This window comes from Ruditapes philippinarum, unplaced genomic scaffold (assembly GCF_026571515.1).
Source record: "Ruditapes philippinarum isolate M1 unplaced genomic scaffold, ASM2657151v2 ctg8140_1_1_1_1, whole genome shotgun sequence".
Lineage (NCBI taxonomy): Eukaryota > Metazoa > Mollusca > Bivalvia > Venerida > Veneridae > Ruditapes > Ruditapes philippinarum.
The window spans coordinates 28,875-46,097 of NW_026859751.1; the positions used below are offsets into that span (position 1 = coordinate 28,875).

The window sequence follows — 17,223 nt, forward strand, 5'->3', positions numbered from 1 at the left end:
TATAAAAATTATAATATTCTAGTGCAACTGATATAACATCAATCGTCTGATTTCGTTGCGGATTCAAATTTATACAAATTTGGATGGCCCACTTTACGGAAATATAAGAATCGACGCTCTAGCTTAAGAGAAACATCAATAAGAACTCTGTATGTCATGGTCGTGTTTATGACCGACGATTTGTCCATTCCTTCCTTGGACCTCAACACCATGGTAACAAAAACTGAAGCGGATATCTATATCATTTCAATTATCACAAAGCATTTTCCTTGCAACTGTGAAAATGTAATTAAGTGGTGAGACAATAGGCCGCTTATATCATCGATTTGTCTTTCTTATGAGTTAATTTGTATGTTGAAAGGTTTAAAATAAACAAGCTCAATCGAATCGAACCAGTTACATTTTTAATTTTACCGCATATATCTATATTTATTTACTACATATAAGATTCTTGAAATTTGTTTTATGTAAACCTAGATATACTGATTCTGGCTGTTAAAATACGTTTAGGCCGGGGTTGAAAAACGTAGACTGATATAAGGTGAGCTTTCAGTAATTTATAGCGTTGAGATTCCCTTTAAGTCTAACAATTAATTGACATTATATAAACATGAAAGTCTTTGAAAACGTAAGAAAGTTAAATATGGGACAATAACACTTCAAAATATTTACTGAAGCCTGTTTAACAGATACAATATAAAAATATACAATTGTAAGTTTGCTTTGATTGCTTTGTACACGAGCCTATTAAAAATCAATGAAGTCTGCTGAACAATGATTGTCTAATTTACAGGTAAACGGCGTACAGTTTATTTGCAAAGTGTCACTTAACATCTCAATCAACTGCGTTTTTATATCCAATAATAATTTTGAGCGATTATCTAAGATGATAAGGTATATAAATAAAACGATGAAATAACATGTTGTGAACTCAAAATGACGAACATTTCTTTGTTTTTATTTAGTTTTAAACTAAAGTCTTTGAGTAAATAGTGTAATAAATCCCCGTGTAACTTCATTATAATCACGTCATATGATACACGTTTGACAAAAAAGTAAAGTTTCTTTTGAAAGGAACTTTAAGGCCAAAACACAGAATGCAACTAATGTGTTGCATTTCTTTTTTCATTTATTGTTTATTATCATTGTTTTAAAAAATCATGTGCCCATTTTAGATATATATACTTTGGAAGTAATAATTTGACATATAACCAAGACAATTGTTAATTTTTAAATGAAATTTATTTTTATTCTACAAACATCTAATGTGTAATAAGAAGGTTTAATTTTAGATCTTGCCTAATCTCATCATATCTCCTGTATTTTCGTAAGTCAAGTATGTTTTATAAACTTCATCCAACACAGGAAATCCTAGATTTAGACAAGCAAATGATACAGGTATTATATTTTATTTAACGTTAATACATTAATATAGTCTATACCCATAATGATTAAGTGTCAAGTGAAAAATTAGTTCACTTCTTTCTTTGCTTAAAGTTCAAATTCAAAAAACAAAAATATTATTCCTCCAAATTACACACTCGTCTTAAACAGTCTTTGAAAAGAAAAACAAAAAAGGACGAAGTTTGCACGCAATATATGACAATTCAAACAGTCACACCAATTTTCAAACCGATCATATACCTGAAAAATATAACATGAAATAAATTGTTTACCCCCTGGCGATAACAACACATGTACAACTGCAAGTAATGCAATAGGATAAAAAGCTTTATCGTGTTATTATTTTACAGTTTGTAATGCATTGTATTAAAACAGTAAGAACATATAAATGTTTCAATGAAGACAATGCTCTTTTTAAAACTATTCAAAAGTATTTTAAAAGTATTCATTTGTATTACTGCATATTTACCTGCAAACTTTTGATTGGCAACTTTACATAATCGCCTCCTTTATTGACAAGGTAACAGGAAGTGCAAGCACGATAAATGCCAAAGTTGCTGACACACCTTTAAAAAGTGTTTAAACAAATTAAACAACACCTGCAATAATAATTACAAACGAAATCGCCCAATGTGAATTGTTTTCCCTTTCTCATATCCAATACATATCCAACCTTTTAAAAAATATTTATCTTATGGACCGTTACTGTGGATGATAACAGCAATGAGTACGCTCAATATAAAGCTCTTTGTAATAATATTGTCGCAATGAAAAAGTTTTCAAAATTATCGGTTTTCCATACTTAAAATTGAACCAGCGGACATTATATTCCAAAAGGGAAATGCTTATTTTGACAGCAGGAGAAGTATTTTTTCGTAGCGTTACAATTCCCTTTGTTACAAATTTGATAATTAAACAATACCAGGGATTCCCTATCAAATTATAATACTGTTTAAATACAAAGTGTTGAGAGTTTGTGAATACATTTATTTAACATATCGCAACTATTTCATATAAAAGGAATAATAGTCTGCGTTTGCATACACAAATATGTTTATGTTCTAGATATCTGATATCACAAATGACAATTACACGTTTAAATTCAAAAGGCATGTCCATATAACTTTGCATACCTGCGTTTTTGTCTGCAGCGATACACTTGTCAGCATTCATCTTGAATCCGTCACTGCATTTACACTTGTGTGTTGTGGAGTCGCACTCAGCATGACCTATAGAGCTGCATTCGGTTCCTTGTACTGTACAATCCGTACTATCGACCTCTTAAAAACAAAACGTTAAATTAAACAACAGACCAATTAACAAATAAAGTGATTTTACTTGTTTCTGACAAATTTTTCTTGGATATAAGCCAGGATTTCCTACTGTTTAATGCTAGACAAACGTGTCTTACAACCCTCCTTAGCGTCTTTAATGATAAATTGTGTTCTTATGTTGCAATGTAAATAAAGTTGTAAATGCATTTTCAACTATACATGTTATAAGAAAATAAGTGCTGAACACAATAATTATTATTCAGCACAATAATTATCAGCTTTCATAATGACGGCACAATTGTCTGTTGTTTGCCTACTATTTAAGTTTTGTCAGATGTGTTTGAAGGAGACAAATATATATGAGATCGCCGTTTTTTCGGACGTCTTATTGACGACGTTTTCAAATACATAGGTTGCAACTACATACCATCAAATTTTGATTACGCATGTTTCCAATGACATTTTTCGGGTTTTACAGCAAGCCTCGGCAAATTGTGAACAAGATCCATTTTTTTTAATCTTTGGTGTGTAATAAAATTTCAACGTACGTCGCGATTTTGAGCTATTTGTTTTGACGTTATTTAAGGCGGCCTGAGACGGTTCTAGTTGCTATTATATCAGTAATATCTTCAATTCAAAGAAAGAAACATCAAAGTACGCCTGGTATAAATTTTATGAAAAACAGCATGGATGCTATCCGAATAATAAAAGAATTTTGTGTAACTCTGAATCATCCATCGTATTAAATCGATAAAAGCTGTTTGTAAGTTTTAATTTTGTAAATTGATGAATTTATAAAGTTTATAACAGAGATCAATGTTACGCGACAAGTGCAGTATCTTATTGAAAGCACAAATTCAGACATGTAATTTAACGTACATAGGTTATTTATCCAAAGAAATTTTGAAACTGATTCGAACGAAGCCTTTTGATACTTGAATTATGTAAGATTGTCTTCCGCAAGCAAATGAAATTTCTATATTGCTTAAATTTTTCTAACATCGGTATCGTAATATTTTTTTGTGAAATTTTTAAATCATTTTCTTTCATAAAATGTTATTATCAATTACTATTCCCAAATAAAAAGAAATATATACAATGTAATCTAAAATCGGCATGTTACATATTCAAATCATTGTTCTAAACTATTTGACAATGTGTATTCATTTATCTAATTGAGCAAAAGTGCTAACTATTGGATCTTATATGTCTAATTTACCTTAATAGAGAAATGCAAATCAGTAAAAAAAACCTGCAAACCCAGGTCAGATTCGAACTAGCGACCATCAGTTTACAAGCAAATGCTGGAAAAATTTGACATTTAAAATCTAGTACATTTGCTTTGTTGAATAGTGTTGTGAGTGTTACTTATCTTAACACATGTACTTCCGTCATTAGTATCTTCACCATAGCCGGTGTCACATTTACATTTTTGTGTAGTGGCACATGCAGAGTGTGTGATAGCATTACACTCACTTCCTCCATTAGGACACACCACTTCAGATACTTTCTCTGAATCAAAATTCAATTACACTATATTTCTCCTCCGTGTAACACAATATGTACATATGTTTTCTCATATCACATACAAATACTACGTATTGATTATCTATTATTATATGTAAAGACATGATCGTTAATGCACAGTCAAACCTGTGTGACGACATTCCATGCATTTTTATATGAATCAAATAGAAGAAGCATTACAAGAACTCAATATTATTGTGTTTGATCAAAAAACGAATCATCCAAATGACTTTGCCACAAAGAAATGTTTCAATAACGGGAAACAAAGGGTTTAATAATTCTGATTTTTTTGTTTTATGTTATTGGCCCGTGCTTTGATCCTTAAAAAGAACAAGACTTATTAACAGTCGTAGCTAATGTAATTAATAATAGTGAAAATTGAAGAAATTGCATATTTGTTTCAATAATAACTATGTCAAATAAAGATTATTTTGGGTCTAACAGGTGTTTCTTTAATAACTGTTATCGTGCGGTCTATTTGCTATGGTGTTACAAGTATGCAAAATTGCGAACTCGAAATGTTTCATTTCGGTTGATTGATATTTTTAAAATGTTAACCTTTGATATTAGGGAACTATCAATAATTATGTCAAACATGTATTAAGCTGTTTTCTTAATAGTCTCTCTACAAATTCTCTGGCAAGGCAGCAAAAGTATCAAAATTATAATTATATTTTGTATTCATATTAACACTGTTAAAGTCCTTTTATTTCTTAAGCATTTTGTAAAGGTCATTGTTTTCTACTTACTTATTTCTACGCATGTACTCCCGTCTGTGCTATCTTCCTTAAAGCCAGCAATACACTTACATTTCAGACTTGGGACGTCACATGCTGAATTTGCAATAGTATTACACTCAGTCCCATCTTTACTACACACCTCTGCAGATACTTTGCCTGTATCGAAATTCAAAACAAATAAACATTTCCGAATCTAAGTAAGAGTAAGAAGGTGTTATGCAGTGGAAACACATGAAAGTATTTACCATAGCATTGAACCATATTGAAATAGTGAGCACATTGCTGTATAAATATCTAAATCAAATTGTGATTCAAGACTTGTAAGGGTATGAGATAAAATTGTAGAATTCACATGCTGATAAAAATAAAATGAGAATATAAGCAATTGCAAGCAAAAGTCTGTTTAAATGAACGGGGCTTATTTTTGATATCAGGTTACTGACCTGATATCAAAAGTAATTATCAGGCAAATGTAATCGGGCGGTTTCCATAGCAGTTGCGTGATAAAATCAAGCATATCATTTTTATTAGTACATGTTATATCGAAATAACTTATATTAACAATTAACTCATGTTTTGACCATAATTATTATATCTTTCCTCAACAAATATTTGTTTCTTTTTTTCTCATTGAAAAACAAAACAACAGCAGCAACAAACTGTACCAACATACCAATTTTAATTTAGTATTTCTTCTCAAATAACGGTTATGAAATTGTTGCAAAAATAAATTTCCCCTTTCGACAATAACACGATGAATCTAGACATTACATTTAATTTCAAAAGTGTTACTTACCTGCACTGCAAATGTGACCATTTAGTACAAGAAATGTAAGTATCATCAATAATCCAAGCCAGTGTATGCTACCCATGGCTTCGATTTATGAAGACAAAGTCTGCAATAATCACAATGTTTGAAAATTAACAAAGTGAAATCTGTGGTGGATTCATAGAAATCGGCTAAAAAGTTCATGAACTACAAAATTCCCATTGTCTTTATAATCGATTTGATTGAAATGTTTTATTTCCATTGCTTGTTCTTTGACTATAAAAAGGAAAATTCTCTATAATATCATTCTGAACGATTCGTATTAATTAAACTGCATTTTGTAATTTTCATAATTTTGCTTGCAATGTTTGATTAATAAGATAAACATTGCCGTCATGAATACATATTAAAAATGACATTCCGAACACAGTGCAAACTAAAGAAAAGAAAAACTCAAAACGTTACCTTATCGACCATAGTTTCCATAGGAAAACTTTGATACATAAACTATTTATTATAAAAATACATCATATGTATCTAAATAATGAGCAATAATAATAATTATAATAGTAATAATAATATAATAATAATATTAAGAAATGAGCAAAAAGCCTTACATTCTCCAGTTTCACATGGGTGTTCACTGTGTTCGAACATCATCATTAATTTGCTTTATCTTATTAACAAACACAGTGATATTGTCAAGCTTTTTAAAATACCAGTGGAAAGAAAATTAATAAATATAGTGAACATTGACATAATAACAATATAAAAAGGCAAATTAAAACACTTTTGAAGTTGATGAAATGCCTTGAACCATTAAGATAAGAGACCATTTCACCCTGGTATAATTATATCCTGAATAGAATAAATACAAACGTTCAAATGCATGTTTTCCCCTCAAAATTGTAACCCTTTGATTAAAAGCAAACCCATAAAAATAAGAAAATTTGTTAAATGTTAAACAGTAATTTAAAACTGCCTATTGAATAAAGAAACGATATACGAGTATTTTTCAAGAATTGCTTTTAATTATTATCACAAGAACAATCTAAATCTTACGTAGTAAATAAACATTTTATGTCTTAAAGAGATATAACAAATATACAGAGTAAATCAAAGTACGGCCTAGGTACGTCCCCGTCGCAACGATAGTACCTAGTGAATGCAACCTACCACCCAGGACCCTTCTCCCAAGCTTTAGCTATTTTAAATGAAAATGGTAAAAAAATTATATATTCTTTTGTCGTTAATTGGAAATAAAAGTAAGTGAGTGAAGGCAAAAAAAATCCTCAACAAACAATCAAATAAACAAACAAAAATAATTATAATGAAAAAAAATATCTTCATACTTTTTATTTTCGAAAAAAGGTAAATATATTATAAATCAAAATAACCTAGTATGTAACTTACATCTTACAAACTTATAGGCTATACTTCCAATTCACTCTTAAAATTTACTAATTTGCCTATCAATTTTATACCAGATGAACTATTTGAACGTAGCCCAAGGTATTCAATTAAAGGCACGAAAAGGCATATGATAGATACTAAACCGAAGACAACATTAAATTTTGAATCTTATCTCATATTTAAAGTACTGATCAATCGTAAGTTCAAAACTAATCTTAAATGAAATGTTCTGAATTTAATTTCTTTCTTCATTACATTTTTTACTTGTCTACTTGGTTACAGCGTTGTTGCACACATAGTATAATTGTACCCGTTATTTCTTTATAAAAATTCACACGTTTGTTTTATGATATCTCTTTCTTTATGTAAACTGATCATTACAAAAAAATTCATGAAAACTGTAAACTTACCTTTTTTCATGTACGGTCCACGGCAAGTAACTATGCATATTTGTACAGTGAAACTTCCTTTTATAGTGTATATAATGCCTTCTAATAGCAACACGAATAAACAAAACATTTTAATCGTCAATATATTTAATATATGTCTTATTAGAATTACTGATCCGCCCATTTGCTGTCACGTGTACACGTAGGTATGCGGTGGGCATTATTATATCTGTACAAGGAAACAGTTTTACAGGGTCTACCATTTAAAAGTATAATGTTCATTAATAAAAAGTGATATCGTTGAAGGATTAAAGCTAAGGATTCGAATGAGTAAAACCTAAAATAAATCAAGCAACTAGTAAGCAATTACTTTTTGAATACAGTACATCTTCATTTAATAACAAAGAAAATAATAATTTTCAAAGTCAGACCCTTTTAAATTATGATGACAATAAATTGAATTAAATTTCAACGTTTCAAAATAAGTTAGCCAATGAAAGGTTGTTTTTAAATTGCATCATAGTTTGGGGACCTTTGTGTTGAAAATGTGTTAGAGTTAACTCGTATACTTACACATGCACATTGCGTTAACTGGAGCACAGGTGTTAGTTGTTCGCACTCCAAAGCATCCCCATTGATTGGCTTATTTTGTCTGGGGTTTACTTATTGTGACTAGCGATAGGAATATCATATTCAGATGCCCGTTTATTGTTTACTTTTTTGTGTTCTTTCGTATTCTGACGACAGGGAACGTGTTGTTGCCTATGCGACAAAAGAAAAGAGAAAGAACATCAAAACACTCGGTAATATGTTTTATAGTCAGGGCTACGCCCCGTCGAACAAATCAAATAGCCTCGTGTTTCGATGCTCTTTCTATTACTTATTGTATTTTTTTTGTATTTTTTGTATGTTTATTGAAAGTGTGAAAAATATATATATTATCTATTTACAAAGAAAAGATACTCTGCTGGGATTTTCGGAATAGATTGTTATTTATTATGAAGGACACAGAACATGTTTCTTTTGAGATGATTATGATTTTCCAGTTCCGTTTCGAATAGCGTCAAACCAGGGTCTTTCAAATAGAAAGACCCTGGTCAAACCTTCCCGATGATATAAACTTATAACTATTACCTGCGAACTAATTTTGTTAGGAAATTATAATAAAAATAATGTTACCATAATTACAAGATTATTCCTTAAATTGCATTAATGGTGATTTAAATATTTTACCGATTACGCAATTTCAGCATGTTTTGTTTTTCATTTAGGTCGCTTCTTGACCGGATGTTCCATTCTGCTATATCTGTTAATAGTAAAAGGCGTCTTGACAGTCGTGTGACTCATATAAGGAGCTTAAAATGACCAATGACCAAGAAGCTTATAGCTTCCAACTTTCCATTCTGCTATATCTGTTAATAGTAAAAGGCGTCTTGACAGTCGTGTGACTCATATAAGGAGCTTAAAATGACCAATGACCAAGAAGCTTATAGCTTCCAACACACTCAAACTAAAATAAACTTGTTTAAAGTAAACTGAAATGACCAGTGAAAATCGTTCCATAATTCATCCCTAAGAATAATTATGGAATGACTTCGGCCGCGATATTCGAAATTCTCTAACACTCAACAGGTTTAATCAATATTTATAAACTATATAAAGAACAAACAGTTCCGAAATATTTTCATTGCCAGAGATCCTTATCTATATTGCAGACAGGTTTAAGAAATCATTAAAGTAAATTAAATAACGATTTTTTTGTAATAACAATTTTCGTGAAGATCCGTTTTGTCAATGTGATACGGTGATAGAAAATGCCGGTCATTACTTTTTAAATGAAATCGTTACGCTGGACAACATAAAATATATATTCACTATCGAAAAACACAAAGGAATGGTTAACAATAGAATATGAAGATAACGCTTCTTTCTCGAATCAGTCCAAAAACTTTATTAACGTAACCATCGTTTTGATAATGATTGACTTTACATATTGTTCTCGTTTTCATTCGAAAGTCTTTCATTTATGTAGGCTAATTTGCTCTATTCTAATGTACTTTAATATCAAACATTCACGAACTCTCATTCCCTAAAAACAACTACAATTATTCTAAAAATCACTGATGAAGTGATATCAGTATGGCAACCTGTGGATGGATCGCACATTTAAATCAGTATTGCACATTAAATGAATATCAAATGAACTGTAAACATTTTATTATTATATTCATGTTAAAAGTAATCAGTGTTGCCCTTAACGTTTATATATATATATATATATATATATATATATATATATATATATATATATATATATATATATATATATATATATATATATATATAATATTAACTTTTGGGAAGTGCTTAATCTTATGTTTCTGAAAATTGTTGCCCAACCCATTTTTCTTTTGTTGTATACTTTTTATCATTTGAATAGTATTTATAATGTATTTGCTGCAAAAAATTGTTTAAACTAAGGATAGAAAAAAATCAAATGTTTATTTAACTTCAATGCAAAAATGTGTTTTGTCCAAAAGCAAAACAAGGCCTCTTCATGGAGACAACGTGTGTTACACATGATTTATTTCTGGTCCGGTTCCCCGATAATGGGTTTCTACCATCATGACATGCAATTTAGACAGTTGTACAGTTTACTATTTGTATACGGAGATCAGAAAACAATTATATTTCCATTTGACGAAAATAGCAATAAATGATAAGCTGATGTATGAGAATGATTTAATGCACAGTGTACTTTAGTCGTATACAAAAACGCGCCATTCCACAGTAATTCATATGTCTTTTTCAAAATTATATAAGCCTCGCCTGCTTCGAAAGTTCACTGGCACTTTAAAGCTTTTAACAAACACCATTAATTACTTAAATGTGATTAGCATAACCACGTTTTTAATAGAAATTATTATAAATTTTAATATTGTTTTTTTAACTATTCATACAACTTTTTATTAAAAGCTATTTTTTTGTTAAGGTGTAGATCTCCAAAGACATCTCAAAGTAATTATAAGTAATATCATATTTCAATAAAATGACATCATATACATAATGATCATATGATTTACAAAAAATAATTAAACGCAGCTATTTTAATGATTGACAGTGTGCTAAAACAACTAGATTTCCATTATATGTAGATTTAGTTATCTAGATGATTCAGTTAAAGTCAGTCTATATTTTGAGACGATTTGTAAATCTTCATAAAGTAGTTAAATTGGTTTCTTTTAACAATTCTTTTAAAGCCAATTACTTCAATTAAAGTCACATTCACTTTATTTGTAAAGCAACTAATCCCGATTTGATGTTTGTCAAACATTGTTCGTGCAAAGAGATCTAAAAAGTTATCTCAATCATCAACATAATGAAGAGTTAAAGCTAAATAATTATATTCAAAGACAGAAATCTTAGACTGTTAAATGAAAAGTTTAAATCAAGTCAATAACTTTTTGAAATGTTATCTCATTCCAAACCTAAAATTTGTATTAAGCCACAAGTTGTTTGACTGCGAAAGATTAAATTGTCACATTCTTCGTTATTCGTAATATAGACTGATTGCCATGAAGTCAACTGTTAGCAATAATATAATACTTAAGTATACATGATAAAATAATTTAATAAAATATTTTATGACAATGTATATGTTGCAAAATTTGATAACCTTTAATTCAATTATACAATCAAGATTTCAGATTGAAAACTAAAACTATGTTCTCACTTTACATATTTCATGGTCACCGTGTCTTAAAAAGAGCAAAAATGATAAGAAAACAGTCTCTTTTCACTATATATACACCTACGCTTATAATCAAACCTTAACTCCAATTTAGTAAGTAATTGACCTTTTCTTCTCCCAGTTTGCCTGTCCTCCCCTTTTGATGCCCGTTGGATACGTTTGCTATTGGGCATTGTTAAACTACATTTAGCGAATGGTATTTTCTTAGTTATATCTTTTAATCAAATTTTATAAAAGTATTTTAAGTATTTTACTTTTAAGTGTTAAATTATCAATTTTAAAGATAAACCTTTAGCTATTTTGATTATATAAGTACCTAATAGTATTATAAACATGTGGAATGATTTATTTTGCGGAAAGATACATTCTATTTAAGTTGTAATAATTGCCCTGGTTATTAATGGAATTAAATATACCGATATTGTTTTGTACTTAATAAGTTTAAAAAAATAAAGTCCAATGTTATAAAAAGGCGTTTTAATTTGTCAAGGCAACATGGAGGCACTGTAAAATATCATCATTGGGGAGGGCTACAAAGTACATGTCATAATCGTCTTTCCAGAAAGTGCCTTTAAGGCATAGATATACTACTACCTTAATTTCCTTCTATTGGAATGGAGGTATTCCGTAGCAACTGCATATTGAGAGCTCCTTATATTAAAATAAGTTGATGTTTAATCTTTTAGATAAAGCCCGATAAACCACTTAAAATGAATTGATTGTTTTGATTAGGTTTAATTAAGACCTCCGCGAATGTCTTTTTATAGACATATAGTTAGTGTATCTATAGAATGTTAGTAAGTTCGACTTGAAAGTCTTTGAAGAATTCCTATAACTAATGTTAATACCGACAACACTATAATTAATACAATTAATTGAAGATCGTCTCTAAGATTAAAATGTACAAAATGTAATTTTAATCAATTTACAGCTTAAATTGAAAGTTTCGGACTTTGAGATAAGCATTTGTGAGTAATATATGTAGCTTTCTACTGTGCCATCACTACGATGATATGTAAACATGTTTTAAATGCGCTTGAAACAATCATTAAAGATTTGTTATCATTCGGTTTAGCTGTTTTAAAGAAATCAACATTGAAATTCGTACCTATGATTTATATTATTAATGCTAGAACTACCCGGGAATAATATATTGACCTGTATATGAAAGGAAAAAAGTCATTAAAACAAGTCACAGGATTAATTTACTTCTTTTATATTGTAAATCTTTTTTTTCCTTTCGATATCTTCTGTCTTACGACAAGGTCACATATTTTGAAAACACAAGCGTCTTTTTAAATCTGATAAATCTGTTTAGTAAGACATGACATGGCCAGATTTATTTTGAGTCAATGTTATGCAAGCTGTTGAAACTGCCATACTTTGTTTAACCCCCTACAGCTTTGATATCCCTTATAATGGTATAAAATATTAATCAAGATTATGATCAATTTTACAAGGTCGATTTTGCAATGACAACTTAAAAAAATATAATTATATAAAAACTAGAAATGTGTCCAAAGGACACGGATGCCCCCACACGCCACTGTTCTGTCAATCTTATGACTCTAGGTCAAATATTTTTTGGACTACATGTGCCACAAGTTGAAAACTAAAAATCAACAAAGGGCCATAATTCTGTTAAATTTGGTCGCAGTGAAAATTCCTTCCTTTACTACCATCTACACATTAAGGTTGTTAATCCCTGGAAGTTTAAGCAAAATCTGCCATCCGGTTTAACAGGAGTTGTGTTCACAAGACTTCTACATTGTAATTTTGTATATAATGAAAAAATCAACAAAGGGCCATAATTCATTTAAATTTGGTTGCAGCAAAAATTCCTTCCTTTACTGCCATCTACACATTAAGGTTGTTCATCCCTGGAAGTTTAAGCAAAATCTGCCATCCGGTTTAAGAGGAGTTGCATTCACAAAATTTCTACATAGTATATAGTGAAAAAATCAACAAAGGGCCATAATTCTGTAAAATTTGGTCGCAGTGAAAATTCCTTCCGTTTACTACCATCTACACATTAAGGTTGTTCATCCCTGTAAGTTTAAGCAAAATCTGCAATCCTGTTTAAAAGGAGTTGCGTTCACAAAATTTCTACATAGTATATAGTGAAAAAATCAACAAAGGGCCATAATTCTGTTAAATTTGGTCGCAGCAAAAATTCCTTCCTTTACTGCCATCTACACATTAAGGTTGTTCATCCCTGTAAGTTTAAGCAAAATCTGCCATCCGGTTTAAGAGGAGTTGCGTTCACAAAATTTCTACATAGTATATAGTGAAAAAATCAACAAAGGGCCATAATTCTGTTAAATTTGGTCGCAGCGAAAATTCCTTCCTTTACTACCATCTACACATTAAGGTTGTTCATCCCTGGAAGTTTAAGCAAAATCTTCCATCCGGTTTAAGAGGAGTTGCGTTCACAAGATTTCGGGACGTACGGCCGGACTGACGGACTGACAGACGGACGGACAAGTGCAACGCTATATGCTCCCACATTGTGGGGGCATAAAAAAAACTCATCCGTTTATGACAGCACAATATGAGTGTGCTTACTTAAATTTTACAAATAATTTTAATGATAAAATCTTAATGCATTTACACCGCGTATATCCAGTTACACAGGAATGTGCAAAGAACCCACAATTAACGATGAATCTGTGCAACGATCTGGCCTAAACGAGTAACACGGTTATTAAACGGACCAAAATATTATATCCTAAATCAAGCTTAAAGAAATATTTGGAAGACTTTTTTGTTTCGTCAACGTCAATATGTACATGAACGCAGTTAAAACGCTTTATATCTTCACATTCAGTATACCTTAACATCGCGTGCTTGTTTTCTTGATATTTTGTTTAAAAACAACTGCCAGGGTACAATAGAAGAAATGAATATGACAGAAGTTAATTCAGCTTGCAATTAATTGTATGATATTTTATTTAAAAATATAAAGCTTTGACAATATGTGTCTTGAAACAGTTTGATTAAAGATTAGAGTTCTGTTTCCTGTTTGACCATTTTCGGTGACTGAAGATATTATCTGCTCTTCATATATATCCATTACAATCGTAAAATCAAAAAATTTAAAAAGTATTCGAGACATAAACGTCAAATAACTAGACATAATAACAGAGGTAAAACATTTCGTAAACAAATGTACTTTTCTTGCGAAATTCATCGACACTGTGTCCATTACTTTTTGCTGCGTACATTTGTACAGATTTCAATCAGTTTCAATACTTTGTTTCTTACGATTGCAGAAACATTCGCTTCTTAAATGTAAGTTTGATGTAATTTTAAAAATAATAATAAGTTCAGCCACTTTCGGCATTGTAAAAAAACATTGAAATAAGCTATCTACAACATGTCATAAACATCTGCCAAAGAAGTAAAATCATAGCTGTCGTGCTAAATAAATATTTCTTTTCTTTATCATATTTGTATAATAACGATATTTCCTAGCAACGTCATGACAATATCTCATTACACTTAAACATAAAGATATTCAACCTTTACTTCAAAGAAAAATGATTAAACCATGTGAAGAAATGTATTTATCTCATATAAACCTCCACACAATGCTTGTTTTTTTAAAATACACATCTTAAGAGAGACGTTTCATTAAAACTACATAAAACCTAAACTCTTTGATCAGTCAATATCAATACCGACATTATTTAAATTCTTAAGAATATTTATTAATGCCCGTTATCTACGTGCAAAAGGTTGTTTTTTGTACAATGGTCTGTTCAAATTGACTTCACAACAGCAGGTGTCAAGTGCTGCGTGGCAGCTGTAAAAAGTTGTCCGTACTTCACTTCAGTGTTGTTATATTTTTCTGGTCCTTCAGGATCATTGATGCCAGCACTATTAAGTGTTGAGAATTGAGTACCGCTCAAGCCGGTGCTAGGGGGCGTGAGGGATGTTGCAAGTATTCATTAACCCTCATGTAAAGACTCAATCAAACCGAGTCTGCAGTTCTCTTGTAATTATGTTGTGATTAATGCTTCCGAGGGATCACTTTGTTTCAAGATTTTTATACTTCACAACAGCAGGTGTCAAGTGCTGTGTGGCAGCTGTAAAAAATTACCCCGTACTTCACTTCAGTGTTGTTATATTTTTCTGGTTCTTCGGAATCATTGATGCCAGCACTATTAAGTGTTGAGAATTGAAAATCGCTCAAGCCGGTGCTAGGGGGCGTGAGGGATGTTGCATGTATTCATCATCCATCATGTACAGACTCAATCAAACCAAGTCTGCAGTTCTCTTGTAATTTTGTTGTGATTATTGCTTCCGAGGGATCACTTTGTTTCCAGATTTTTGTACACCCAAGGGGGATTGTGATTGTATAACGTAGTCACAGAAAATTTCTGTACCTATAGAAAAAGACATTTTTAAAGGGCAGGATTGTGTCAAAATATAGCACGTTTCACTATATTTAGTGAGAAAGCCGATAAATAAGTGAGTTGCGATGCACAACATTATGCATAAGGTAGCTGACATGGGTACAGGTCAGGCTGCACATTTTTTCCCATTACATTGTATTAAGTTAAATTTCTTTGTTTCATATAATATCTAAATTGGCTTGTAAATAATAAAATAGTGGAGTCAAATCTTAAGTTCAAATTATTTCTAAATTATAGTCTTTCTTAATTTAAATGAGTTGTTGACATAAATCTGAGTTTTATAATATTCATTTATATGATCCCCTATGCTCAGACGGGCATTAATTTAAATGGGCAAACGACCTTGACACTTATTCGATTACAATTCTGGAGAACACAGAAACAAAATCAGCATAGTTACAGGTATATTCCTTCTATCATTTACAAAAGTATTAATAGATAATATTAAAAGATATCATTTCAGTTAAATGTACATGTATAAGAAATGAATCATTGACATAAACAATAGAAATATGGAAATTACATGAAAAGAAATGTTGACGATTTCCTCTAAATTGGTCAATTTCATGTGGTTGCAGTAAGTAATATCTTACTTCATTTTTATTATTTGGCAATGATAATATTAAACATATATAATTTTTATTTTATGTTTAGGGCTCATGCTTTCCTTTACGGGAAAGTCATGAAATATTACGAATAGAAGCTCAATGTCGTATGAAAACATTCAGTCGGTATTTATAAATTCTTATGTTTTAAATGTACACTATACAACAGTTTGCTATTCAATTATTAGAAGGCTGGTAACCGGGGTACACATTTTTTTTCTTATAACCGAATCTTCAATATTTATAATTTCATTCAGAGTTTTAGAAGAGAGTTTTAGGTCCCTTATAAATAAATACCAAATAAGTAATACTTAAACAAAAGCACATCTTTATCAAAATTTAAGCAGTTTGTAACGTTTGTTCTTTACCAAGATAAAACGTTTTATTTGGTCATAAATGTAAAATAAATGAAATAAAAAATAAAGAAGAAGCGCAACTAAAACCGAATGATGAATTATAGTGTTTTTGAAAGAGTTTATTATTCTTAATGTGTGAAATACACTCTTTCTGACGAAAAGGTATTGCATTGTTAGGAATGCATGTTATTGTACTGTAATTATTGATGTTGTTTTTATTTTTTTCAACAAAAAATTGCGAAAGGAAACTTCATTTTAGGAATATGCAAAAGAATTTATGCCATTATTTCGTTTTTAATACAATAGACACTTTTAAAAAAGTTAACCAAAGAACTGTTATATTCTAATTTAGAGGTTTTTCCTGTTTCTAAGCAATTGTTTATAAATGTTTTGCTCTTGTTATGTTACTGTATAACGCTTATGTCAACGATAGCTTCGCTGTATCAATTATTGAAAACTCCAATCAAAAAGCATACTTATCTCCTTAACTGAAACAAGTTTCCCATTTACATAGACTTTGCAATGCAAAAAATAACATTGACGTCTTTGATCTATTGATCTCGAATTCAAAAAAAAA

The 17,223-nt window shown here is 30.3% G+C and overlaps 1 protein-coding gene across 1 annotated transcript; it reads right to left on the reverse strand.

Annotated features, from left to right (window-relative positions):
- Positions 1-1,226: 1,226 nt before the first annotated feature.
- LOC132757790 (cell death abnormality protein 1-like) lies at positions 1,227-7,588 on the reverse strand. Its single transcript, XM_060749177.1, has 7 exons — positions 7,538-7,588; positions 5,742-5,841; positions 4,955-5,101; positions 4,051-4,190; positions 2,538-2,685; positions 1,874-1,970; positions 1,227-1,644 (listed from the first exon to the last, which is right to left on the reverse strand). The coding sequence occupies exons 2-6, from the start codon at positions 5,815-5,817 to the stop codon at positions 1,897-1,899; spliced, it is 585 nt and encodes a 194-aa protein (XP_060605160.1). The 5' UTR covers positions 5,818-5,841; positions 7,538-7,588; the 3' UTR covers positions 1,227-1,644; positions 1,874-1,896.
- Between the last annotated feature and the right edge of the window lie 9,635 nt (positions 7,589-17,223).